At 44.0% G+C, this 27,939-nt stretch overlaps 2 protein-coding genes across 4 annotated transcripts in view; one reads left to right on the forward strand and one right to left on the reverse strand.

Moving 5' to 3' along the window:
* Positions 1–22,780, forward strand: part of SH3YL1 (SH3 and SYLF domain containing 1) — a 458,321-nt gene extending 435,541 nt beyond the window's left edge. For all 3 annotated transcript variants that reach the window (XM_083431744.1, XM_083431742.1, XM_083431743.1), the window contains exons 2-10: positions 1,825–1,935; positions 2,817–2,930; positions 5,630–5,694; positions 9,512–9,624; positions 11,826–11,954; positions 13,502–13,661; positions 14,303–14,363; positions 15,305–15,361; positions 22,002–22,780. In XM_083431744.1, the coding sequence (XP_083287870.1) occupies positions 1,825–1,935; positions 2,817–2,930; positions 5,630–5,694; positions 9,512–9,624; positions 11,826–11,954; positions 13,502–13,661; positions 14,303–14,363; positions 15,305–15,361; positions 22,002–22,198 (1,007 nt within the window). In that variant the 3' untranslated portion in view covers positions 22,199–22,780. The remainder of the gene's footprint in view (positions 1–1,824; positions 1,936–2,816; positions 2,931–5,629; positions 5,695–9,511; positions 9,625–11,825; positions 11,955–13,501; positions 13,662–14,302; positions 14,364–15,304; positions 15,362–22,001) is intronic.
* TPO (thyroid peroxidase) overlaps positions 1–27,939 on the reverse strand; it is a 990,904-nt gene that overhangs the window by 683,408 nt on the left and 279,557 nt on the right. The gene's annotated exons all lie outside the window — the stretch shown is intronic.

Consider the following 27,939-nt stretch of genomic DNA (forward strand, 5'->3'; position numbering starts at 1 on the left):
TGATTGGCACAGTGCGTTCACAAGACTATCTTCCACCCAATCCTTGCTCCAGATTTAGTTGTACTGAGCAATTTCATTGGAGGGAGTTTTCTCCATTCTTGATATCTCATGCTCTCCTATCTTTCTGGCTCCTTATTTTGGACACAGCTGACCTTGTATCTAATAGCTGTTTGTATATTAATTTTGAGAAATATTTCACCTAAGAAATTATGAGCAGATTAGTTTTGCCTTCTGTTATCTTACTGGGTGGGTCTTTGTTAACTCATAATATCTTACACAGTGTTTGTTTATGGATTGATTACTCCATTGTATAGGGTTGGCAGTGTTTTGAGTTTCTCATTTGGATCTAGGTCAGAGGAGTTTAAAAATCCCCAACTATTTCACATTCTGTTACTGCAATCCTATACTCAACTGGGCTTCTGTTAATACTTGAAAAATCTTTACCAGCTCTCATGTGCACTGCCTGTATTATCCTGCTACCATCAGTCATTCCTTTTAACTTCTCTTGAGGACTAAAACTAAGACAGATGTTTGCGTTGTATTGATGACAAACTATTCTCTGTGAGGTCACCTCTTTCTCTTCAAATCCCTCCTGCAAAACCTGCCGCCTTGGTGAAGTCTTCGTTGCAATCTGCTCTTGCATTAGTGAGACTAAAACTAAGCCTTAGATGCATGCAACTTCATGATAGCACATTCTTCCCCTGTGGCCTCTCTGCTGTGTATCTTGTTAGATTGTAAGCTCCTCAAGAAATACTCCTGTCCTTTCCTATGCTGCAAGCGCAATGCACAATGATGGCACTGTGTTAAATGAATAAAGTTTCTGCAACCATTCCTTAGGTGAAAAGTATTTCAAGGCTACGCCAAAAAATCTAATGGTTCTGCCACCTAAGCTATTCACATATTTACTTTTGCTCCTCAGTAACTTTTAACACCTCAGTAATACAGATAAAATGTTTTAACCTTTATAGCTCAGCCTAAGTGCCCATGCTTTTAAGTGGCTTAATGTTTAATAATACTTAGGTCCAGTGTGGATGGATGAATGGAATGTAAACAATTTGGCTACTAACAATAGGTTTTGTGCTCCATAGGCATCATGGTTTACATTTTTATTCTTGTGACAGCAATGAAGGACAGGTATTTATAAAGCATTTCAAGAGGACCCAAAAGAATGTGATCCCCCCCCCCCCCAGGGCTAATGGAGATTGCAGTGGAACCTTATTTATTTAAACCATATTGATATGCAGTGAGAGCCTCTACTTTGCAGAGATATTCAACCAACACAGCACTGTTAGTCAGAATTCTAATTACAGACTTCAAGCTTCTTTTAGAAACCTGCCTGTTTTCCTGTTCTGTCATATGCTTGACTCACGTAGGGTTCGATGTCATCATTCTTGAATCAGCTGTGGCATAATCACTCCAAAGCCATCAGCTAGTAAGTCCCTTTGCTGGAACTTATCTGCATTTCAACGTTTCCTGCTGCAGCTCTTGGTTGCTCATTGGTGGAATGAAATTGGATCAATTTTTTATTTAGCTTGACACACGCTTCAGAGCTACTGGTGAAAGAATGTGTCATTTCTCCATAGGCTCAATGCTCAAAAATAGCAAATTGTACTGTAGAATGATTCTCCACAGACATGTCTTTATGCTGATAATGGAGGAGATAGTGGTAGCATTATATGGTGTTACTAAGCAAGACATTTGTACCAGATTGTTAGGGATGCAACAAATGTTACCAGCTCTTGCAACTAACAGATGCTTCTTACCCCCTTTTGAAATATTCGTGTTTTGCTTACAATACTCCTTTATATTTCCCCTCCTTTTCAGTGAATAACCCTATACCTTCCAATTTGAAGTCGGAAGCAAAGAAGGCAGCTAAGATTTTAAGAGAATTTACAGAAATCACTTCTAGAAATGGCCCTGACAAGATCATACCTGGTTAGTAAAAGAGAGTTTTTCATCTTGTTGATCACAACTTCAATTTGTTTGTTCTTTGTAGAGCTAAGTTTCCCATCTTGTCTTGTCTTTGTGAGTTCACCTGATTAAAGGCCTGGGATCTGCATTTGGTAACATGAAACGGATTGTGTGCAGATTTTTTCTTTTTTAAAGCCCCTGCTACATTTTGCAATCCCATCTTTGTTTCCCGGAAAGAAGCTGGTATCACAGTCTAGGAAAAGTAGTGGCCCAAGGCATATCCTGCAAATTCATTTGCAATGTACAGTCGTACCTTGGATCCCAAACGCCTTGAAACTCGGACGTTTTGGCTCCCGAATGCCGCAAACCCGGAAGTGATTGTTCGGTTTGCGAACGTTCATTTGGAACCTGAACGTCCAACGGGGCTTCCTGCAGCCAATCAGAAACCTCGATTTGGTTTTTGAACGTTTTGGTCCCTGTAAAATGCCAGTTAAATGGCAATCTGGTTATTCCTTTCCTGCCCCTCTGCTTTTAGTAATCAGCGTCACACACAGAAGGGCAAGCTTCAAAACTAATTTGCCCATTGGTCCCAGATTTGAAAGTGAAACTAAAGTCTGTCCCTCAGACTTCATTGACTTCCTTGATCAAGAGTATCAAAGCAAAATTTTGCCTCAAAGTGTCAAGTCTCTGCATAATAGCTTAATTAAATAAAAAAAGCTCTCCCCCCTAATTCGGAGTGGTTAGGGTTGCCATATGTCCAGGAAATCCTGGTCATGTCCTCTTTTTGGTGGCTCAACAACTTTTTCTTTTTTTTTGCCCAGATTTTTACCTCTGGAAATACAGCAACCCTAGTATTGGTTCTTTTGCCTCCATAATATCTAACTATTTAATTTCATTATTTGCAGCCCATGTAATTGCCAAAGCAAAAGGTCTTGCAGTCTTGTCTGTAATCAAAGCTGGGTTTTTGGTAACAGCTCGAGGAGGCAGTGGGATCGTTCTGGCTCGCCTCCCTAACGGAAGTAAGTTTGCCCTTTCCTCCTTTTAAAGCAGTCTAAATGCTTCTGCGTGCAAAAAGAGATGCCGAGAGTTTTTCAAGCTTCAACAGGGCCTGCATGTCCATTGGGATGAAATTGTGAGCTATTATGAATTGGGCATATCTGGCAACTACCCTCCCAGCTGAACGTAGAGGATGTTGAGTCTTAGGCCCCCATCACAAATTTCACTACTTTGAAGTATGTGTCTGTTCATCTGATTATCTGGCTGAGTATATTTATGCATTATAAAAATGGGAAGATAGGGGGTAGGCAGAGAAGGTTAGATCATTCTATCAGGGTTTATTCAGTTGTACAAAAAGAAATCAATCTCATGATGTCCAGGAGCATAATAGTGAAGTTAAAGTACAGAACTGGGTGCTATTCCCTAGACCAGATTTTCTAACCTGGTGCCGCCCAGATATTACTGGAGTCTTAACACACATCTCACTTGCCTCCTTCCAATCAGCACAGTTCGTAGAGCATGTGTCTCTTAATTTTAGGGTCAAGTTCAATGCCCACATTGGGCAAAATATCCCTGCATTACAGGGGGTTGGACTAGTTGACCCTTGTGGTCCCTTCCAGCTCTATGATTCTGTCTGTTTAGCCCTCTTGGCCAATTGTCAGGGATAGTGGGAGCTGTAGCCTTAGCAACATAGTACGGGCACCAGGTTGGAAAAGGCTTCTCTGGTCAACAAGCACCTTGACACCCATTCACACAAAGAATCCTCCAGCAAATCAGTTTGTGTGAAGGCTCTCGTTGAAAACAAAAATCCTAAAACTGAGACAGAATTGTCTTGCTGGTGGAGGCATGTTTCAAAGGCACATATCTGTGTCCTTTTGCTGGCAGGCACTGAGCGCTTCCGTAATCTCCGAAGAATAGCTCGCAAACAAATGTTCCCTTTGTCTTGAGTTTATACTTGGCCATAAAAAGCAGCTTGCAGTTTGCTGTTTTGAAGACACTGCGGATTACATAATGGGAGCATTCCTGTACGTGAGAGTCCTGTTCGGTTAGTTCCAGTGACTAAAAATGAGCAGCTCCATGTTTCTTTTAGAAGAAGTATATTTACCTCTGTGCCTCTCCAGATGATAGGCTTCGGTTCCCATCAGCCCCAGGTGACATAAGCTGTGGTGAGAGAGGATAGGAGTTGTAATCTAACAACATCTAGAGGGGCTACAAGTTCCCTGTTCCTGTAATAGATGTCTTGTGACATCCTTGGAACTGTCTTAAGAACATAAGAAGTTCCTACTGGATCAATGGCTCATCTAGTCCAGCTAGGGCCGGCCTGCCCATGAGGCAAGGCGAGGCAATCGCCTCAGGAGGCAGGATGCCAAGGGGAGTAGGAATGCATCACCTGTTGCCGCAGTTGCAGCGACATCTGTGGTGCTCTCCTTTGAGGCCAGATCTGCTCTGTCATTGGCAGCCCAAATGCCACCTCTGCAACGGCCTCTTGGTGAATAGGAGAGGCTGCTGGTCTCCTCCCACCCTTGTTCCCGATGTAGATCTTTATTCCTCTCCTCGCTCTTGATGGGTAGATCTTCACTCACCCCTTCTTCCCTGGTGGAGAGTGCTGTTTTGTGGCCCACAGAGCCCAGGACTTGCTGATCAGAAGGTCGTGGTTCGAATCCCCGCTACGGGGTGAGCTCCCATTGCTCAGTCCCTGCTCCTGCCAACCTAGCAGTTCGAAAGCATGTCAAAGTGCAAGTAGATAAATAGGTACCACTCCGGCGGGAAGGTGCACTGCTTTGGTTCGCCAGAAGCGGCTTAGTCATGCTGGCCACTTGACCCGGAAGCTGTATGCCGGCTCCCTCTGCCAATAAAGCGAGATGAGCGCCGCAACCCCAGAGTCAGTCACGACTAGACCTAATGGTTAGGGGTCCCTTTACCCTTTACCAGGTGCCAAAATGTCTTGGGGCAGGCCTGAGTCCAGCATCCCATTCTCTCAGTGGCCAGCCCCTAAGACATAAACACAGGACCTCAGTCGCAAAAACCAGCGTGGCACATTTTACGAAGAATAATAGGACATTAGATAATGAGACAGTAGCGTCTCTCGACTTGCCACACTTCCTTCTATTGACACGGCAGATAGTCTGACAATTAGTGGCTGGCAGAAGCTAATGGAGGGTTTGAAAGGAATTTAGTTCCTGTTAAGATTCCCAAACAATAGTTTGTGGCTTGTTTATTTTTCAGTGGTGTATGTAGCACATGATGTGACTTGCCTTACTCGAGCCTTCTAAATTTTACCAAAACTGTCTGGATTTTGTAGTTTCTCCAGCTGTGCATGAGATTCAAAACTGGGAGCAAAATAAAACGTTTTGAAGAACAGCTTCCAGCTTTCCTCGGCAAACTTTGACATAGACATTTGTATCATGCTTTTCAAAACGACCTACGTATTGTATTACATACATATTTTGTTTGAACGTGCAGTCTTTCATTTGCAAGTCAGCATCGGAACAAAAAATTCAGCGTTGTAGAAATGCCTGAACTGTATGAAGCGATTTCCTTCGAAGTTCTTTTTCTTTGTGAATAAAGCGTTGCAGAATGGCATTGGATTATTTGCAAATGAACTTCAAATACGAGAGTCTAATACAGTGGCATCCTCTTTCCCTGTTGCACCTGCCTATCTCGTTCAGTTCTACAGTAAAATGCGCCACGTGTTCACCATGTGTTTCTATTTCCCTTCCAGTCTGGTCAGCTCCGTCTGCCATTGGGATAGCTGGCCTTGGTGGCGGATTTGAAATCGGAATCGAGGTAAGTTAAAGCTGCAATGTTTAGTTAGTTGGTTAGAAAGCACGCACACACATTTTGATTGACTCCTAAAACCATGTCTCTAGTTAATTGGGCAGAGTTTTAAAATTATGATGATATACGTAGTAAAAATTACAGATGAGGATTCTGTGTGTGAAAAGGGGCAGAATGGTTCTCTTTTAAGACAGTGCCTGCTGCAACAGTTGTATTTATCACACAGTAACACAGAAAGCATGTCTTCCTCCTTTAGGACTATTTTTTTCCTCTTGCGTGCAAACTTAGGCAGATTTGGAACGTGATTGACTAAAACTCATAAACAGTGGTACCTTTGGTTGAGGACACGATCCGTTCCAGGGTGCCGTTAGCACCCCGAAAAGTCCGTAACCAGAGCGGCACTTCTGCGCATGTGCGAAGTGCTATAGAGTGCTTCTGTGCATGCACAAACTGCACAGAACACTTCTGCACATGTGCAAACCGCACAGAACGTTTCAGTGTGTGCATAGCAAACCCGGAAGTAAACACTTCTGGGTTTGCCGCGTTCTTAACCCGAAAAAACACAACATGAAGCATTCGCAAGAAGAGGTATGGCTGTATGGTTCAATAAGATTTTCTTTATATTGGGCGAGAGTTCTTTTTAAAGCATTCATATTTGCATTCACATTTATGATACAGTCGTACCTTGGTTCTCAAACAGCCTAGTTCTCGAACGTTTTCGGCTCCCGAATGCCGCAACCCTGGAAGCGACTGTTCTGGTTTGCAAACTATTTTTGGAAACCAAACGTCCTGCAGCCAATCAGAAGCCGCGCTTTGGTTTCTGAACGTTTTAATCAGACTTTCGGAACAGATTCTGTTCGACTTCCAAGGTTTGACTGTACTTCTTTATGGTAGCTAGACTGCAAGAGGCTCTGTTGTAGTCAGGAATGGAGATCCCATGCACTTCCGGATGATGCTGGATTTGCAACTCCTATCAGTTTCAGCTAGCATAACCAATGCTTAGGAATGATTGGAGTTGTAGCCTGAATACCTCCATTGGTTAGAGCATGGTGCTGATAATCCCCAGGTTACAAGTTTGATCGCCATATGGGGACAGCTGCTTGTTCCTGCATTGCAGGGGGTTGGACTGGATGATTCTCAGGGTCCCTTCCAACTCTCCAATCTATGATTCTGTGAACATCTACAGCAGTGTTTCCCAAGTTCCCACGCACCCCTCACCACTGGTCTTGCTAGCTAGGGGTGATGGGAGTTGTAGTCCAAAAACAGCTCAAGACCTTAGTTGGGAAACACTGAGCTAGATAGAGTCAAAGTCCTATGATTTGGTAACTTAGCAGGGACATTTGTATCCTACCCTGTGTCTTTCAAGTGTTAGTTAGAACTTGCTTGCCTATCTTGTACATTCATTTGCCAAACCAAAGCACATAATGCTTTTCCTTGAGAATTACGTCCAGAGAGGAAACTTGAACAGGAAGCATGCCATTTGTTTGCTTTTCTATAAAGTAAGTAAAGCGCTGCCCGCTCCTGATGATGGATAACTGGCATGGCTACAGAGCCCTGAGATGCTGCCAGCGAGTGTTGTATAACCTTGATCTCTTCTGTGCATGCTTTGTTGACTGCCAACCAGTTCTTTCCCAAGCAGGTAAAAAAACTAGAGCAGAGGGTTGTGCAGCTAAATCCTACTTGGAGTAGACCTGTTGAAAATAATGAACCCAAGTCCACTAACTTCAGTGGGTCTACTCTGAATAGTACTAGCGGTGAATACCGCCCGTTGTCGCTAGCCAAAAGAAATCTAAGCAAAACCCTGGTGGTGTGGTTGGTGTAGTAGCTGATCCATTCTTGCAGCTGCCCATTCTGTTGAAAGCTACTTCAACTTGGAAGGAAGTTGGAAGCAGCTGCCATTTGAGGGTGCAGTTGCAGAAGTCAAACTGGAAAGCCAGCTTCCTTCCTCCCACCTACTTGTCTATGAGTTGGGAGCAATGCAGCTACCTGCGTTGTACAGCAGGCAAAACAATTGTCACTTGGACCTCCAATTACACTTCACCAAGGACTGGCCCAATGATTGTGGTCTGTATTGTCACCCTCCCCGGTAACGTGAAATGATGAAATGTCAAGAAGCTTGTGTGGAGAGTTTTCTCAGCCTAATGTTCTCCTCCCCCGCGGTGCAGCAAGCCAATTTGGCGCCTGGGGCAGCGTGCATGCCCTGCGCCCAGGGGCGGGGCTAGCTGCCTGCAGGGCGGGGCCAGCCAGGGCAGGACGCTTTGCGAGGTCTCTGAGGAGTCCGCCTGCCTCCTCCCACTCAGCCGCCCTACAGCTGAAGAGGATGCTGTGGGCAGATTGTTTAGAGCAAAGTGGAGCCTGCGGGCGCCCAAGCCACCTCATCACCCCCAGGAGAGATGAGTGGCTCAGGCGTGCTGCAGGCCCCACGGTGAGTGCTGCCCCTCACCCAGCATTTTGTCACCCCCCTCAGGGGTGACACCCGGAGCGACCCACCTCTACTGCACCCCTTTCCTCCACCCCTGCTCCCCATCCCACCCCAAAATGATTACATCCTGATTTTCTTTCATTCTACAGCAAGTCACCCTGGTTGCTTCCCTTCACTCAAATAAATGCTACATTTCTTAGGCATTGTTTGAAAACAGTGCACTCAATTCAGTTCTGGTTGTGCCAAGGCGAGTCAAGGTGACAAAGGGATGCTTTCAGAAGGAACATCTGTATTCCAGTTCTTTCCTAAGGGCTTGTTTACATTTTCTGCTCCTTCTGAGATGACAGCTACTTAACTCCCTTCAGTCTCCCATATGATCAAGGGGTTTATCAAGCTAAATGAGGGGAAGAGCACTTAAAAAAAACCCAAAAAAACTTATGCATAGTAGCTCAAGTGTGGTTCACCCACACCCAAGTTTGGGGGCTTGAGCATGACTTGAAAGCAATTTTTTCCAGATCCCACTGGTTTTTGCAGCAGCAAAAAAGAAGAATAAGGGGTGGAGTATACCCAGCTTGATCATTTGATGATCAGTGGCTGGGCAATAACTCCCCACTCATGAGCTGATCTGTTTGGATAGCTCAGAAGAGGGTGACTGTGGTGCCCTGTGTACACATGCAAGAGTGTATTAAACAGTTGCCTATTTAAAACAAAAATCCACCAATGGGGTGATGGGCAACTTGCAGGCTGTGTGTGTCCTTCCACCTCCTTCAGTGTGCCCTGCTCAGACAAATACAATATTTTTCGCTCCAAAAGACGCACCAGACCATAAGGCGAACCTAGTTTTGGGAGGAGGAAAACAAGGGAAAAAATATTCTGAATCCCAGAAGCCAGAACAGCAAGAGGGATCTGGCTTCTGGGATAGCCTCTGGCTGTTCTGGCTTCTGGGATAGCCACGCCAAGCCTCTTCAGGGCAGCGGGGTGAAGGCTCCCCCCGCCCGGAAGAGGCTGCGCAGGGCTAAGGCAGAAGCCGGGACAGCAAGCGGGATTGCTGCGGAGCCCCTTCTGTTCCTCCTCCCGCTTCGCTGAAGGGGCACTGCGCAGCTATCCCTCTCTGCGCAGCGCCATCCACTCCATAAGACACACTCACATTTCCCCTTACTTTTTAGGAGGAAAAAAGTGCGTCTTATGGAGTGAAAAATACGGTAGCTACCTTCAGTTCTTGTTCCCCAGGATAAACATTCACTGGGATTACTAGATTTGTTGGTTCAGCTTGTTTTCACGAAAGTAGTCTTTCGATAGGGCCTCTTTTTCTATGGTATCCTGCTTGTAGGCAAACGAAACAGTTTGAGTTCTTTCCTTCTGGAAATAGATTCAACATTCTGCTTTTTAATTTTCTCTCTCCAGGTGTCAGACCTTGTGGTAATACTGAACCACGAGAGAGCTGTTGAAGCCTTTGCAAAAGGTGGCAATCTTACTCTGGGAGGAAATTTTACAGTCGCAATTGGGCCTTTGGGGAGGTGAGTGTCACTCAAATGCTAAAGGATACTGAGCTCTCAAAAGCTGTTACCATACAGCTTTATTTATCTTCAGTAAGCTGAAAACAGTGTTATTGATCCTCCAATGAGAGTGGAGTGGAGGGAGAGCCTCCAGGGACTTGTTCTAGTTCACGGTGCCTTGAGGAGTTGGCTGTCTGAATGTTTGCTTCCTCGTATCAAAACCAGTCTCTGGAGACCGCCTACTGGCAGAGTGGGCAGGAAGATTTTAGCAGGGCTTTTCTCCAAAACAGTTAACACAAAACACCAGCACGTCAGGAACAGCACTAAGCGCTCCTGACAATAATGGGTGCTGTGCAAGGAAGCCTTAGGGCTAGATCCTGTAGATGGTTGCTTTCCACCCACTTATGTGACTCATGTCTCTGATTTCCACTTCCTTTCTCTCCCTTTAAAAAAAGAGAATTCAAAGGGATACAGGGGCATGCTTTCTCTAGGGTGGAGTTTCCCAAACCTAGGTCTCCAGCTGTTTTGGGGACTACAGTTCCCATCATCCCTGACCACTGGGCCTGCTAAGTTTAGGGATGATGGGAGTTGTAGTCCCAAAACAGCTGGAGATCCTTCAAGTCTTTCTTCCCTGGCTCCTAAGCAAGGAGAGGGGACACGCACTCTGTTTAGCAAGAGTTGTTTCGTGGGGATTGCACTGTTTTTCAGAATCCCTAAAAATTCTTAATAGCACTACGTGGGTGCAAGCAGCTTGCAGCATAAGGTTTCCTCGTTGCAACAGTGTACACTGTGGGCTGGACAGGACTTTAGCCTAGGGTGAAGATCTCTGTTGAAAACATCCATATTTGTCTATATACAAGTAATCAGGTTTATTGTCTTTATAGACAATTGGGTTTGTAATGGTTTATTCTTATATAGTGTAGCTGACTATTACCACCAAGGAGTGGGGCACCACTGGCAGTTCACTACACTGTTCTGCCAGCCTTATTCAGAAGGGGGGAAATATGGAAATGCAAAACACACACACACAAACTCGAGTAGTGGTGAAATGTGGAAACGTATCCCAAGCTGAGAACAGATCATGAGATGAGATAGCTCAGATAGAGGGTGAGACTCTCAGTTTCAGGGTTGTGGGTTTGAGCCCCATGTTGGGCAAAAAGATTTCTGTGTTGCAGGGAGTTGGACTAGATTACCCACCTGGTCCCTTCCAACTCTCCCAAGTCCTCCCATTCTGTGGTTATAGGAGGAATTCTGTGTTGCACTAAGGCAGTTGTTCCATCGGAGCAATCATTTCAGCTTGGCAGACAGAGCAGTCACCCCTCTCTCCCTTCCAGCTCCGCCATAATAATAATAATCAGTGGCGTAGCGTGGGGGGTGCAGGGGGGGCCGGCCACACCGGGCGCAACATCTGGGGGGGGGGCGCTCGCACTTGCAGCTCTCTGCCCCTACTAAAATCCACGGGTTAGGGGGCGCAAATTACTTACCTTGCCCCGGGTGCTGACAACCCACGCTACGCCACTGACAATAATAATAATAATAATAATAATAATAATATAATAAATAAATAAATAAATAATTTATATGCCGCCCTCCCCAGCCAGAGCCAGGGTCAGAGTGGCTAACAGCAATAAAAGTAACACAGCATTCTAAAATCAAATGGCAACCACTGGGCCAGAGTTCTACGAGGATCACCAAAGGAGGGGGTCAGACTGTGCCTTGGCCAAAGGCCTGCTGGAACAGCTCTGTCTTGCAGGCCCTGCGGAAAGATGTCAAGTCCCGCAAGACCCTAGTCTCTTCTGGCAGAGTGTTCCACCAGATCGGGGCCACAGCCGAAAAAGCCCTGGCTCTGGTTGAGGCCAGCCTAACCTCTCTGTGGCCCGGGACCTCCAAGATGTTTTTATTTGAAGACCGTAACGTCCTCCGTGGGACATACCAGGAGAGGCGGTCCCGTAGGTATGAGGGTCCTAGGCCATATAGAGCTTTAAAGGTTAAAACCAGCACCTTAAACCTGATCTTGTACTCCACCGGGAGCCAGTGCAGCTGGTATAGCACCAGGTGAATGTAATCCTGCGGTGAGGACCCCATAAGGTCCTCGGGGATTCTCCTGCCCCACCCCAAAGAGGAGGGGGAGCCCTGTTGCACAAGCGCAAGTCCTCGCACAGGGCTTCCGCTGATGAGACTCCTGAGCTGGATCCCACCCTCTGCTTTTCCCTCCCACTTAGAAATCTCGAAGGTGACGTTGCCTTGAGAAGCTCTGCTGCTGTCTATACGTACTGCAAATCTCGAGGGCTGTTCGCCGGGGTGTCTTTAGAAGGAAGCTGCTTAATTGAAAGGAAGGAGACGAACGGCAAGTAAGTAGCTGGGCAGGTGAGATCGTTCTTCTCAAAATTTAGCTCCTGTTGTCAGAACACTGTGACAGGGCAGGGTATACATTTATGAAATAATATAATTGGAGTTGTAGTGGCTAGAGTGTCTGATTGAGACAGGGCAGACCCATGTTCAAATTCCCACCCGTCCAGGGAGCTCGCCCTAACCTTGGGTGGGTCATGATCTCTCTCTAACCTACCACACAAGGTCTTTGTGAGGATAAAATGGACGGAGGAGGAACTGTGGACTCTCCCGTAAGCTCTTTGGAGTAACAGGCATGCTGTAAATGAAGAAAGAACATAGAACACCTTGTAGAACATAGGAAGGCCCCATCTTCCTCCAGGATTTCAGGCAAGGATGTTTCACACTCAGTCTGGCAAGCAAGAGAATCAAGCACACATTGTCTTCAGAGCATAGAGATAAAAACTGAGCATAGAGATAGCAGCCTATGGCTTTCCAGTTCAGGGCATCCCCTGCTCCTTACTACTATTCCTACAGCTGAAGAGGCAGACACACATTTCTGCATGCATATGTGGGCCAGGAAGAGAGACATAGAGAATGGGCCTTTTCTGTGGTGGCTCCCCAATTGTGGAATGCTCTCCCCAGAGAGGCTTGCCTGGCGCCATCACTACATGTCTTTAGGCACCAGGCTAAAACATTTGTCTTTACCCAGGCCTATTATAATCATCTACGGCCTGTGAAAGTGTGTGTGGGGGTGGACTGTTATTATGATAACTGTTTTATTATTAGGTTGTCTGTCAGTATGTTTTTTACTGTGTTTCTATTAGGTTTTTATCACTGATTTTCTGTAATGTGTTTTAAATGTTGTGCAGTGCCCTTGGTTCTTTTGTTAAAAAAGCGCTATATAAATTGAATTAATAATGCTAATAATAATAATAATAATTAATAATAATAATAATAGATGGGTGTAGTAGATGTGCTTGTGTGTAGAAGGATGGGTGGGGTGGGGTGGTTCTGTGTCCGTGAAAAAGAGAATTAATGGGTGGAGGGGTGGGAAATGAATGCCCCACCCACTTTTGGCTTTGGCCTCACCTACTGCTAGTAGGGGACGTGGGTGGCGCTGTGGGTTAAACCACAGAGCCTAGGACTTGCCGATCAGAAGGTCGGCAGTTCAAATCCCCGTGACAGGGTGAGCTCCCGCTGCTCGGTCCCTGATCCTGCCAACCTAGCAGTTCGAAAGCACCTCAGAGTGCAAGTAGATAAATAGGTACCGCTCCGGTGGGAAGGTAAACGGTGTTTCCGTGCGCTGCTTTGGTTTGCCAGAAGCGGCTTAGTCATGCTGGTCACATGACCCGGAAGCTGTACGCCGGCTCCCTCAGCCAATAAAGCGAGATGAGCACCTCAACCCCAGAGTCGGCCACTACTGGACCTAATGGTCAGGGGTCCCTTTACCTTTACTGCTAGTAGGCAGTCCTCAACTTTAAGACGGTTGCCTACCCCTGGTGAGGGTACTGCATGAAATCCCTCTTCTCCGCCTAGCAGACTAAGCATGAAACACATCTTTCCCCAGGTTCTACGGTCGGGACATCCGTGCTAGTGCCATTTTGTACGGTGACATCCCTCCTCCTCCTCTGGCGCAGGACCTCTATGACATCCTCGAGTCTTTCACTCTGCAGTATGAAACTCAGGAGGGGAGAAGCTGGACGGCAGTAACAAGGGAACCCAAGAAGGTGTGGGGCAGGCTCATGCGAAATCTGCTTGGCTCTACAGTGGTACCTCGGGATAAGAACTTAACTCGTTCTGGAGATCTGTTCTTAACCTGAAACTGTTCTTAACCTGAAGCACCACTTTAGCTAATGGGGCCTCCCGCTCCCGCCATGCGATTTCTTTTCTCATCCTGAAGCAAAGTTCTTAATACGAGGTACTATTTCTGGGTTAGTGGAGTCTGTAACCTGAAGCGTCTGTAACCCGAGGTACCACTGTGTTTCTGAAGAGCCAAGAACAAGGCGCCCTTGCCCTTGCAATATAGTGGGGGGCACATGGGGAGGGCTAAAGGCAAAAAGTGTGGCGGGGGGGGGGGCAATGGAGACAATTCTCGTTATGGCATCCCAGCCACATGCAAGCTGGTGGTTTCTTCACATGCAAGGGGCAATTGCACAGTTCAGGACCACTTTTCCAGCCAGGTGCGGGCATTTGAAGAGCAACGCACAACAATTACGGCACTGCTTTGAGCCAAATGGTTCGGCATATGAGTGCTTCAGTCAACATGGAAGGTGTGTTTTTTTACAAAGAAACAGTCTCACAACCTTTGAGTTTCTTGCACTTGTAAAGGTAAAAAACATTGGCATCTCTCTTCCCCCTCCCCTGCCAGGTTAACGAGCAACCGCCGAAGCGACAACCACGCAGGACTCCGGCGCAAACCACACCGGAAGGTATTGTATAACTATCAGCTTTATCTTTTTTGCAGTAACACCCCCCCCCGAAACATTCTGATTTTATGTGCCCTGGGATCTGTTTTTCTCCATAAATTGGTAAGTTTCTTGACTGCCGGCATGAGATGTGTGTGTGTGATTCTGTGTATGTGGATAAGTCTTGTATAGGTAGGATTTTGCCTTGTTCTTGGGGTGTCTCATTGTTACATCACCTGCCACCTGTACCTAAAGAGCTCTTCTGTCCATGGTGCATTCCTTGTTTACTTCAAGGAGGGGAGGGTTGGGGAGGCATAGCTGTATATAAAGGGATATACATAGGGAAAGGGCCACGCTGCTGAACACTGGCACTTCAACCCTGATCTTATGCAAGTCTTCTCAGAGGTGCCATATTTTTCTATGTATGAGACAAGCTTTTTTATATTATAGAAAAATGTTAAAAAATGGGGGTCATCTTATACATGGATAGTGCAGAGGTGAGACGTGTGATTGTTGACAGCCACGAGCAGGAGATTCAGTGGTGATTGGTCGGGTGATTGTTGGCATTGGCAAGGCGTGGTGCTAATTTGCTGCTGCAACGGCAATTGTGCGGATGATTTCTGACTGCATCAAGGCGTGGTAGTGATTGGCTGCTGCAATTTTGCGGTCAATTGGCGAGCGGGCAGACAACTCTGGGCAATCTCCCCCCATTTCCTTAATTTGGGGTCCCCAAAAATTGGGGTCATTTTATACACGGGTGTGTGTTATACACGGAAAAATACGGTGTTGTTTTCACTATTATTATGATTTTTTGGTCATTATTTGTTCTCTCTTGGTCTGCTTAATTATGACTGTCATTTCTGGAAAAAGCAACTATAGCTTCATGATAATCAAACCGAGATTGTTAAAGAAGATATTAAATGGCCATATTAAACTAATAAAATACATTCTGAATTCCTCTGCAGCTGTAAGAACACCGACTAGACTTTACCCTGAACTTCCCAGCTATTCTGCCGCAGTGGGTGAGTGTTGATATTGTTGTAATATCATTCATCATCATTGTCAAAGTAGCATTTGAGAATTCACAAAATCTCTTGATGAGACTGAATCTTGATCCTTAACAATCCAAATTGGGCCACTACTCCTTGAAAGTATGCACGAGTTTCCATCTCTCCTTATTTTGGTTCCGATTTTGGTTCAGATGTTTAGGGAGAAATTAATTTACAGTGTACCTAACCTGGCTTGAATAAAGCTTACAAGACTTAGCTTTTGTAGGCCAGCTCCAAGAAACAGGCTAAGGTAATGTTGTGTTCACTTCTTGTCGTTGAAAGGTCCTGCATCCAAAAAAAGGTAAATTCTCTGCACTGGGTTTTGTTAGCTCACTGATCAAGCTACACCAAATTAAGCAATCGTGGTTCTTGCTAGTACTTGTTAGGAAGACACTTGAACATTATCCCATTAGTGTTAATGCTCCAAGGGAGATTATCTCCACTTTTGCAGATCTGAGTGAGGAATGGCTGTGTGTGCATGTGCATGGCTAGTTCCTGAATGTCTATACATTCTGATGCAAAACAGGACTTCACCACATGGAACAGGCTCCTACCTTGCAATGGTAATGTGGTAAAGGTAAAGGGACCCCTGACCATTAGGTCCAGTCGTGACCGACTCTGGGGTTGCGGCGCTCATCTCGCTTTATTGGCTGAGGGAGCCGGCATACAGCTTCTGGGTCATGTGGCCAGCATGACTAAGCCGCTTCTGGCAAACCAGAGCAGCGCACAGAAACGCTGTTTACCTTCCCGCCAGAGCGGTACCTATTTATCTACTTGCACTTTGATGTGCTTTTGAACTGGTAGGTTGGCAGGAGCAGGGACCGAGCAACGGGAGCTCACCCCGCGGCGGGGATTCGAACTGCTGACCTTCTGATCGGCAAGCCCTAGGCTCTGGTTTAACCCACAGCGCCATCCACGTCCCCATGGTAATGTGGTAGTTTGTCCTAAAACAGAAGAACAAGAAGAGTCTGCTGAAGCAAGCCAATGGCTCATCCTGTTCTCCAGATGCCCATGGGATGACCACAAGCAGGGCACTAGCACTCTGTCCACCTGCAATTCCCAGCGACTTTGATTCAGAGACATACTGCCTCTTAGGAGTGAAGGCACAACTTTACTATTGTGGCTAGTAGCCATTGATAGCCTTTAACTGATCCTCTTTTTAAGCCATCCAAAATGGCGGCCATCACTGCCTCCCATGGGACCGAGTTCCATAGTTTGACTGCACACTGCGCAAAAAAAGTACTTTTTAAACTGTCCTTTAATCTTTCAACTTTCAGCTTCATTGGTGTTCATGAGTTCCAGTGCTATGAAAGGGCGAGAGAGAAATTTCTCCATTTGCTTTCTTCACACCTTTCAGAATTTTTTATAATTTTCTATCATGTTGCCTCTTACTTATTATAAAAAGCAAAGCAAAATGCTGCAATCTTTCCTCATACAAGAGTTGCTCCACCCCCTTTCCTTTTAAATTTTTTGTTGCCTTTTCCTGAAACTTTCTTAACAGTCCATAACCTTTTTGAGTTGAGGCAAGCAGAACTGTATTCCGAAGGCGATTGCACCATGGATTTGTATACGACATCAACTTTTCAGTTACTTTCCTAATAGCCCCTAGCATGGAATTTGCTATTTGGGCTGCAGTCATACATGCATGTATACTAGGAATTAAGAACCACTGAACACCATGGGGCCTACTTATGAGTAAACATGGATAAGACTGCATTGCAATGCCTTGCTGCACATAGCATGGCATATCTTGGGAGAAAATAGAAACCATTGATTGTTTTCTCAAGAGACTTCAGAAAAGATTATTGTAGTTGACGAGATAGCACCACTTAGTAGTGAAATGAATATTTGACTGTTTCTTTGGTAACCGAAATAATAATGAGCATGCATGTAAATCGTTTGCATGTGTAATGGCTGGTTGTTGTTAACTCAAGACTAAAGCAAGACTTGAAGTATTTTTTTCTTTTTAAGCAGGGAAGGGAGATTTCTGCAATGGCAGCAAGAGCCTAGGCTGAGTTGCAGTGTGTAATGGTCTCTACAGAGAAACCTTTAGCAGATTATAAACTGTAAAAAGCAGCAAATCAGATCAGGTTTAACTAATGGATATTTGTATGAACAGATCTTTAAGCAAGAGAATAATGTGTTTCTGTAAATTCGTAAGCCACGGTGACGTACGAGACTTTGGAAACATTAGAGTGAATTCTCTCTCCCTTTTAAAAGGTTTAAGGCAGCATAGTCCTATTTTTTGTGGTTCTCTTTCTCTAGTCAGGCTTGTAGCTTACTTCCATCTAAAATAAACATCCATCTAGCAGCTTACCTCCCTCTGTTGTTATAAACTGTCTTAATGCTCATCATTAAACAGGAAATCCCAGGAAACAATTCCTATTTTTGGAATTGCTCTGCTATTATGCTATTATAATATTATTTCTGGCACTTTTGTGCCATCATTTTAAATCGAACATCTTTTTTTGGCTTATGCTGTCATGAAACAAGCAAAAATAGAGAGAGAGAGAGAGAATACTATGTGGAATTCTGATTGTAGTGGGGGGGGGCGCCATCTCCTACTGCTGAGCCAGCTGATTACAAAGGCACATAAAGATTGAGGTCAGTGCATGCTAGGACTGGAAAATTGAGGTCTTTGTTTTATGTGTGTTTTGGGTCAATGCCATTTTGTTAAAAACTAACTTGAGTAATAGGCAGCCACTAAGAGTGTCTACCTTTTTAGTATCCTTAACATGGCAACTATGCCATTTTCACAGAGGAAACAAATAATATTTAGTGTACAGTGGAGGGTTTTTGGCAGTAATTAAAGGCTGATTTAAAAAAAAAAAAAAAAGTTAAGCCTTCTCCATCCAATAACACCCCAGGCTTGAGGCAAGGAACAAAGGGATATAATTCATTTTGCTTTTTGGAAAGAACTTGTAAGAAGAATCTATCTATACAAAATCCCGTTGTATTCAGTTTCTCCAGGCTATAATAGGCACATGGATTTTAAACAGGGCATGTCGTAGGAACAGAGAGAGCCTGGTTTTATAGGGCTAGATTCTTAACCAAATGAATCATGCTACCAAAGTAGTAAGCCACCGGGTCTCCTGATGCGGATCTGAAATGTGCCACTGAAAAGCAGACTCAAAGTAGGAGACTCAGATCAGATGTGTGGCAGAGCACCTCCTTGACAAATGGTGCAAAAAACATCCGTCTCCCCTAATGTCTTCGTTTTCTTCCTCTGCCTTTTTGAGAAACAACCCAAATTTTAGTTTCAAAACTTGATTCCATACCTTGGTATCTAACAGAGTGGTGGATAATTAACTGCCCGTAAGCAAACTTTTGCAATCTGGGAGAGTTGGTCTAATAGCCCCTTGTTGCAGGCTATTATTGTGGAGTGAATATCCTGTGGGAGACGATCTGAGCATTATATTACCACCTCTACAACCTCTCCCCCAGCCCTCTGACGGAGGGGGCAGCGTGATTAGAGATTATGACAGATTGGTTATGGCAGACGCTGTAAGACTTTCCCAGTACAGACAGCAATAAAAAAATGATACTTTTGTATATGAATTGGATTAATAGCCATGGAGTTGCCAGGTCACCGTTGCTGGCCGTTTAAACCTCTCTCTCAACATCTGTTTCGTAAGAGGGTAAAGGGAGAGTAATGTGGTCTTTGACAAAGCTTATGTTTTCGGTTTACTATAGGTCACTTCTCAATGTAAGCAGGCTTTATCAGCATTTGTTGTAGTGTGGCATGCGGCGCAGGAAAATGTTTGTGGCGTGCCCAGGAGCCTCAGAAGACTGTTTCCCCTCCTAAATAATGTTGCAGAGGAAAAGTGTTCTTACCAAATAATAATGGATAGAGAAAGGGCACCTCTCACTTCTAGTTCTTGACTCTCACAATCATTTCGGCGTAAACACATGAAGATTTGTTAGACTGAGCCAACCCATTGTGCAGAGCAAGCCACAAAAATATAGGCATGTCTCTTTAATAGAAACGACGGAATGGGTCAATGGCAATGTTGGTGATTTGAGCCTCTCCCTTTCTCCCAAAACTGGTTAGTGCGAATTTTGCTTCTTTCGCAACCGTACCCCTTCTCTGCAATGCTTCTCCATAAGTCATGTGCAATCTTGCCCTACTGCAGAGCTGCATTAAAAGAGTAATCTACAAGAGTGACGGGCAAGCAAATGATGGGGTGCATGCATCTTTCTCAAGAAACAGTGGGCTGCATTTTAATGTTTTAATGTACTTTAATCTTGTTTTTTAAGTTGTATTCATTCAATTTGTTTTTATTATTGGTGTTAGCCGCCCTGAGCCCAGCCTTGGCTGGGGAGGGCGGGGTATAAATATAAAAAATATTATTATTATTTTATTTTAAAGCTCTGGGTAGCTCTCTGTTTTGTAAGTGCAGGGCTCTCTTAGAATTCAACAATAGTTGCATAAATCTGGTAACTATCTCCACCCTTGATGGAAGTGAAGTAAAATATGAAAACTCCCCCCTATGTTGTTTTATGAAGGGGTGTCCATGAATACCTGTGGGATAGTACAGCTGGCTCCCCCTTCTCACACACTTGCACATACATGGATGCAAGGAAGCCTGTGTGCCTGCACACAAACGCACCACACAGTTTCCCCAGCTCCGCCCCTGCATGTCTAATGGACATGGTTGAGAACCTGCACAATCATGGTTCCTGGTTGCATGGGAAATTCTCTCTCTGCCTTGGCTCCCACTGCATGAGGAACGTGAACTCAGATGATGGTCCCCCCCCCCCCCTTCTCAACAGCTTTAATGCTCACATTGGTGTGGTTGCCTCTGGTTGGCCACTGTGAAAAGAGAGTGCTGGACCTTGGCATCATTCAGCAGGGCTTTTTTGTATGGATCCAAGCCCAGAAATTGGATTTTTCCACAAAGTGCCCAAGGCAGCAAACAGAGCAACAGTCATTTAGGATTGCCACATAACACAACAAGCTGATCTGCTGAGCTTCCTGCTCCTATAAAACTAAGCTACAAGTGCCTTAATGTTGAACGGATTAGCTATTCTTGAGCAAGCACCTTGGCCAGTTTCCCAAGATAAAAATTTGCTAGATGTGTTGAAGGCCTTCCTACCCCCCAGCTCACAGGAACTTTCTCAGTAGCAAACATCTTCCTCCATTCTACATGGATATAGCATAACAAAAACACAAGACAAGATTATCATCAGATGTTTGGTCTACGAGTTGCTATTAACAGATGAACAGGGCTCAATAGCATTTTCGTCATTTGAATGTAGCACTGTAGCACCATCTTGTGTAGATTGAGCGTTTTTTTTAATCTTTTTGAAATACAGTTGCAGTGTAACAACTTACGTAACAACTACATGGCCTTGTTTCCCACAAACCTTCCTTAAAATACTCTAAAGGCAAACAAATCGCTGTTGTGTATTTTCAAAAGGCTGGAATGCTGCCAACAAGAGTTGTCCAGAGATGCTGCTTTTGTAAATTTCTTAAATATAAACAGATGCCACACACAACCAGCTATAGGTTTACCAACTCTGGTTTGGAATTGAAGGTGCACAATTCTTTGGCTAATTTGCCCTGTAAGTTTGCAGTATTTTATTTAGTTTTTGCGTTCATTCTGGCTTCCTCAACTGTAAGGTAAAGTGTGTGTAAGCTCTCGTATGAGCGAAATGGGTTAAATATCTTCTCTCCTGCAAGCTGTGAAGAAAACCTTGCAGCTTACTTGCACACCAATTAAAAAATATTTTGGTTATACTTGAGCTGGTAGATAGCTCAGATCTAAGTTCCTGCAGGACTTTAGATTTCAACTTTCTAGTGCTTCAATGTGGGTTTTTCCCCCCTTACTGTTTAGCCCCTTTTGCCTGCAGCACAAGTAGGAACTGCCCAAACCATTCAACGCCAACATTTTCCTCTTTTAGATGTTGAGTCTGCCAATAGCAGGTGCCTTGAATATTTTGTTCACAGGAAGTATTTTATTAGACAAACGTTGCTAGATCTTGAGAATGCAAGAAGAGCCTTATAGGGTTGGTTCAGACCAAAGGTCCAGCTTGCCCAGAAGTAGCCAGCCAAATGCAAGAAGGGAATGAAGAAAATGGGCCGCCTTCCTCTTGTAGTTGTTGTTTAGATAGCCAGTTATGGATTGGTTGCCTATCACATTCCATGGCCTCTGAACACTATCTCTCTCCATCTCTGTAAACTGTATCTGTGTCTTATGCGATATGTATTGGAATTTTACGAAACTCAACAGATCTTGGATGTGTACCTCTAACCAACATAGTAGTATCTGTGTAGACCTTCCCCCATATCTTACTCTGTGCCACATTCCCCTTTTCCCCCTCCCCTCAATTGCTCCAATCTCCAACATATTATACACGCTGAGTAGACCGTCCTTTGTACAATGGAGTTGGACCAGAAGGCTTGGAGTAGAATCATGCATGAAAACGCTTGACTTCCTGTTTAAGGATTTGGTCTCCAGTCTTGGAATGGTTTGGGGTGATTTATGTTGTACTTTGTGGTGGCTCACTTGTTGTCAAGGCAAGCTGGACTTCAGCACTCCATGAAATTTATCGTTCAAGATGCAACCCAGGTCCTGAACTGTCGTCTTCTTCTACTTCTTCTGTTTCTTAGGAAACTCAAAGGCCACTAGTCCTACATTCGTTACAGCGCTCTATCCGTTTGAAGGACAGCAGCCAGGCGACTTGACTTTCAACGCGGGCGATAGGATCAAGATCACGACGAAAACAGATTCACAGTTTGATTGGTGGGAAGGGAGTTTGCAAGGCAGGACTGGCATTTTCCCTGCTAATTATGTGACCATGAATTGAAGCACATTCAAGCGGCCTTGCCCTTTTTGTCTTAACTACTTGCTCTTAAATATGCAACAAAAAATTATTAATTACAGATATTTGGCTTGATCCAGTTGCGTGTTGGCCAAATGCCATAGGGAGCCCTGTTTACCTGTCCTTGCCCTTCCCCTCCCAGGTGTACATGCAGATATTGCAGAGAATGAGAGAATTGTGTGTGCCATCTCTGTTGCCCATTGATGCACCTTGGAAGGGCTAGGCTGTGAATAAGGGGGGTGCACATGGGCTTCTCATTCCTTTTAGTGCTTCCCTCTCCTGCCTTACACTCTGGTTCTGTTGAGCCTTATTCAGCTCCTCCTTGTGAGCGGGCGCGTGCCTTCTTTCCGCTGGATCAAGCCCTATATTTTTTACAGATTTTGTTTTCAATTTAATATTTTCAGAAAATTTGTGTTTTAATATATTTTTTTTGTAACTTATTTGTAAATGGGTGAAATCATGGAGCCTAATCGCAACGAGCTGCATCAGGGATGCTAGATTGAATGTTGTGTGCTTTGTATTTAACACTTGTCATTAATAATGTTGAATAAAATCTTTAAATAAAAATCTTGCCAGTTGGAATTCTTCAGCATTCTCTTAAAACCAACAAGCATTTACAGTGTGTACAACGTTTACAAAGCCATTCCATGTTTTTGAATTTGTCTTCTGGCTGTTTCACCATCACCACCCTTGTCTGTGACTTGCTCCAGGAGAGTCGTGGTGAATAAAAAGAGAGAGAGAGAGGGCAGGGTTTTTTTTTTTTTGTCATGTGTGGTGACTTAGCCCTGAAGTTAGCAGTTCCTTGGCAAACGAAGTATTTAGGCTACTCACTTTCATGAGCATAGGTGGCTCCTTGGATTCCAGAGGTTTGATGTTCCACTGGAAGCCCCAGTACACAATTGAAGATCCATGAGTCAAAATGGTGAAGTCCTGTTGTGCCTCCTGGTTTTTTCCTCTTTCATACCATCCGAAGAGGACCTTAACCAGTAACTAGAAAAATCGAGAAGTGTAGCTTTCATTATATACCAAAGACATGCCTCATTAAACTTGTGGTCTTCTTTTCCTATCCATAGAACTGGTTACCCCTGGTTATTTATTCCAACTCCTATAAATGCCTTGTTTACTCCCCATCTTCTATACAGTGTGATCCCTTTTTTTATCTCCTCTTGTGGTACTCGGACATATTTTGAGTATAAATCAGGGGTCAGCAACCTTTTTCAACCGTGGGCCAGTCCACTGTCCCTCAGATCATGTGGGCCGGACTATATTTTTGGGGGGAAATGAACAAATTCCTATGCCCCACAAATAACCTAGAGATGCATTTTAAATAAAAGCACACATTCTACTCATGTAAAAATACTAGGCAAGCCCCACAAATAAGCCAGAGATGCGTTTTAAATAAAAGGACACATTCTACTCATGTAAAAACACGCAGATTCCCGGACCGTCTGTGGGCTGGATTTAGAAGGCAATTGGGCCAAATCCGGCCCCTGGGCCTTAGTTTGCCTACCCCTGGTATAAACCAAGTGTTTATCGTATTTTATTTTTCCTAAGAAATTCTCAGAGGGAGGACATTAAGGAATTGTATATTCCTTTTAATAATGCATGTTCAGAATCAGCCTGTCAATTGTAGTTTATTTTACCATTCATTGTTTCCGTTTTTCCTTTCACAAGATGGATGGCAACCAAAATTTTAAGCTTTCCTTGGGAAAGGATTTGCTCAGATGTTATGAGTGTCTGTGGGACAGGTTGTTCAGCTCTGTGTATTGCTGTTCAGCAGAATATCACCCTGCAGTTTCCACGTTAGCTGCAACACTAGACAAATAATGTTCTTTTTATCTTTTTGTAAACTGCTTTGACATTTTTGACATTCAAGCGATGTATAAATTTATTAAATGAATAAATAATAAATATTTACACATTTTACAATTGGATAGATAGGGAGGTCCTGCCAACCTAGCAGTTCAAAAGCACGTCAAAGTGCAAGTAGATAAATAGGTACTGCTCCAGCGGGAAGGTAAACGGCGTTTCCATGTGCTGCCCTGGTTCGTCAAAAACGGCTTAGTCATTCTGGCCACGTGGCCCAGAAGCTGTACTCCGGCTCCCTTGGCCAATAAAGCGAGATGAGCGCCACAACCCCAGAGTCGGTCACGACTGGACCTAATGGTCAGGGGTCCCTTTACCTTAAGATAGGGAGGGTTTTTAATTTTATTTTAAATTCATTTCTCCATGCATATGACTGAATCCCACACGCTGACTGACAGTAGCACTGAACTTGTTAAGAGTAAATCCCAATAAACTAGACCCAAGTGGTTTTCTTTGGCTAACTGATTGCCAGAAAAATGAATCCCTTGTATATACCTCTCACTCATAACAGGACACTCAAAGTGTTATCCCCAAATGGTTACTGTATGCACGTCTCTCAGGAAGTTGAAATTCCGCACACAAAGAACCCGAGATGTGTTGATTGCTATAAAATTCGGAATTTGGGTATTTCCAGAAGTCCATAGATATTATACATTCCTGCAGAACAAAAACTTGATTAACTAACAAGTGTACATTATTATTACTTATTGTAAAGCATTTTTATATCTCGTTCTACAACCAAAAAAGGCTGCAGGAATATCTTCCAAATGTCCCAACTCTCAAGCTTAACAATGTAAAAGACACGACACAAAAGAAAAGGGAGTTGGGAGGGAAGAGGAGGAGAAGCAAATTCAGCCACTGTTTCATGTATAAGAGTTCTTGTAAATGATCGGCAGGGACTGAAATATTTCAAGGAGAAGAACAGCAGCCAAAAGTTGATGGTCTTTCAACTGAGCTGTTAAAAAAGTCATGGAGCCCCATCTCCATTTCCGTTGGGGATTGTGAACTTTTTTTGTTTTTGTATAATTGCAGGGTATATGTATATATTTAATCACTAGTGATAGCTACTCCAGAAGGACCATGTGTTTAGTAGGCAAGGAAAGGCTCGTCAAAGTCCTAAATATGTGTTCTGCTTGTCTGCATGTGTGGATCCGAGTCTGCTTGCTCCTCTACCTAAACAGGGTAAAAATTGGGTAGCTTTTGTTTTTGTTTCATCTTCTCCAAACGCAATGAAATGAAAGGGTAAGTCATGAAAAGTTTGTGTTGTGAAGTCTCTGATTTGGAAATGGCCTCAACTGCAGCCTAGCCTTGGGGCAAATATTTTGGCAGATGTTAGGGTTTCTAGAGAAGGTAAGTTAATTGACTTATTAGAAATACTTACAATAATAGAAAGCAGTGTTTTAAAGTGGGGCGGTGCGAGAACATACATCATTTTTCTTTGGCCAGTTATGCTTGTGTCATCTATCATTGCTATGGTAAGTGGTGCAGTTTTGAAAGTTTGGTCAACAAGTCCATCCAGAATTGGAACTTTTTCTTGTAATGCTTGGTTCAGAATGGTCTCCCTTTAAAATACTAGATGCATTTGCTTCATTGGTGGTTGTTGATTTTTTTAAAAAAATACTGAATGAAATATAGTCCCATTACACACACACACACACACACAAAATTCTCGTGTTACATGTAGACTGATTTCTTTAGCACATCCTTTGTGCATTGGTTCACCTAATCTATTTCCCTCATACTTGATTTCTAAAACAAACTCCCACGTTGCATTACAAAATGCAAGCCATCATTTTTTAACTCTTAATTGGTTGCTTGTCATCCATCAGGCTCTGACAAACAGACATAGAAAAGCTTGACAAAAGTTCTGCGGGTCACTTACTTAAGTGTTGTGGGTCATTTACTTTGTATATGTGTGTTTAATTAACTTCAAATCTGGGCCATCAAATATCCATGTATTGCATACAACAAGAAGAGTTTGCCTTGGGCTATAAACAGGATGCCATGGATCCACTAACCTTAAGGGACCTTTCTGAAGGTTTTTTTGTTGGCTTCATTAGGCCTTGGACTAACGTCCAAAAAAGTGTCTCCGTGCGTCCAAAGCAATGGATGGGGTTTCCATTTGCTTTAGTAGTAACAGGATCTTTCTCTTCAGATATCCCCATGTAAATGACCCCCTTGTCAAGTTTAGCTTGGTTTTTAAATTTCTCATGCTCGGAACACCTAATCCTTGCCAGCACATGTTAGCTCCATAACCCAAGTTTCATTTCCTAGCATTTTGTATCTCTGAAGTAACTGTTTGCATTCTCTTCAGCTGGTGACTTAGCTTTCAAGTTAGAATTCACCATTTTGTCTGTGCCAGTAGCCTGTCGGAGCTACAAATATTGCCCTTCTGTACATTGTTAAGATAAGGCCTAAGGTTTTTTAGTTTTGAATGACAGATATGTCATACCCTTTCCCAGTTGTTGTTTTTTTTCTGGAAAAAGGAGGGGGGACTCACCACGAAGTTGGTTAATTTATTGCTGGCCCAGTCACAGTGCCACCCCACTTCCCTGGACAGTGGCTAAATGTAAGATGTGATTAATAAACTCAAGCAGACAATGATATGAATTAGAAATGGCCACAATTTTATTGATTATCGAGTTACATACACTTCAGGTTACATACGCTTCAGGTTAGACTCCGCTAACCCAGAAATATTACCTTGGGTTAAGAACTTTGCTTCAGGATGAGAACAGAAATCGTGCAGCAGCGACGCAGCGGCAGCAGGAGGCCCCATTAGCTATAGTGGTGCTTCAGGTTAAGAGCAGTTTCAGGTTAGGAACAGACCTCCAGAACGAATGAAGAAGAAGAAGAGGAGGAGGAGGAGGAATTTGGATTTGATATCCCGCTTTATCACTACCCTAAGGAGTCTCAAAGCGGCTAACATTCTCCTTTCCCTTCCTCCCCCACAACAAACACTCTGTGAGGTGAGGGGGGCTGAGAGACTTCAGAGAAGTATGACTAGCTCAAGGTCACCCAGCAACTGCATGTGGAGGAGCGGAGACGCGAACCCGGTTCCCCAGATTATGAGTCTACCGCTCTTAACCACTACACCACACTGGCTCTCTTAAGTTCTTAACCCGAGGTACAACTGTATATATAATTAAATAGGGTGGCTCAGGCACTGGGTTTATATCTGTTCCAGCACACACACACCCAGACAAAAACCCGAATTATTTGATTTTAAAAATGCAAGAGAACTCAGTTCCCCTGAGTTCCTGCAAAAACAACAACCCTGCTGTCAACTCGCCCCCAAAAATGTATTCTCCCTTCCTCTGAACTATACTCTAGCCAAAGTGAAGCACGGTTAAATCCCACTGATTTGCATAAAATCCTGAGAGGGTAGGCTCGCTCAGAGATAATGACTGGTCCAAGTTTACCAAAGGAGCTTCATGACAACATAATTGTCCCCAGTCCTAGCCCTACCACACTGGCTCTCTTAAAGAGGTCTGGGCACCTGCTAACATGTGCTTCGTTTTAGCTAGATTGTGGCTATAGGGGTTTTAGTTCTTATACAGTTTATCACATCAGAGTTTTGCTATAAGATGTGGGCATCTGGAAAGTTTATTCTCAAGTGTGTGCCTTTTGTCGACTAAGGATTCTTTTCAGCAAGTGTTGTATATAAATGACTGGTTGCTACTTTCCAAAAGGCATTGTCCTTGATCTACAGAAGCAGCGGCAGCAGTGAAGATAATATTTAAGTGAGCGGTGTGGTGTTTGAAGGGATAAACCATCCTTTGTTTTATCTGCAGGATTTTAAAATAGCACCAATCCTCTGTAACAGAGTAAGAGAGGCATTCATGTTTTGTTGTTTAGTC

Source organism: Podarcis tiliguerta (genome assembly GCF_965153285.1).
Source record: "Podarcis tiliguerta genome assembly, chromosome: 3".
Classification (NCBI taxonomy): Eukaryota; Metazoa; Chordata; class Lepidosauria; order Squamata; family Lacertidae; genus Podarcis; species Podarcis tiliguerta.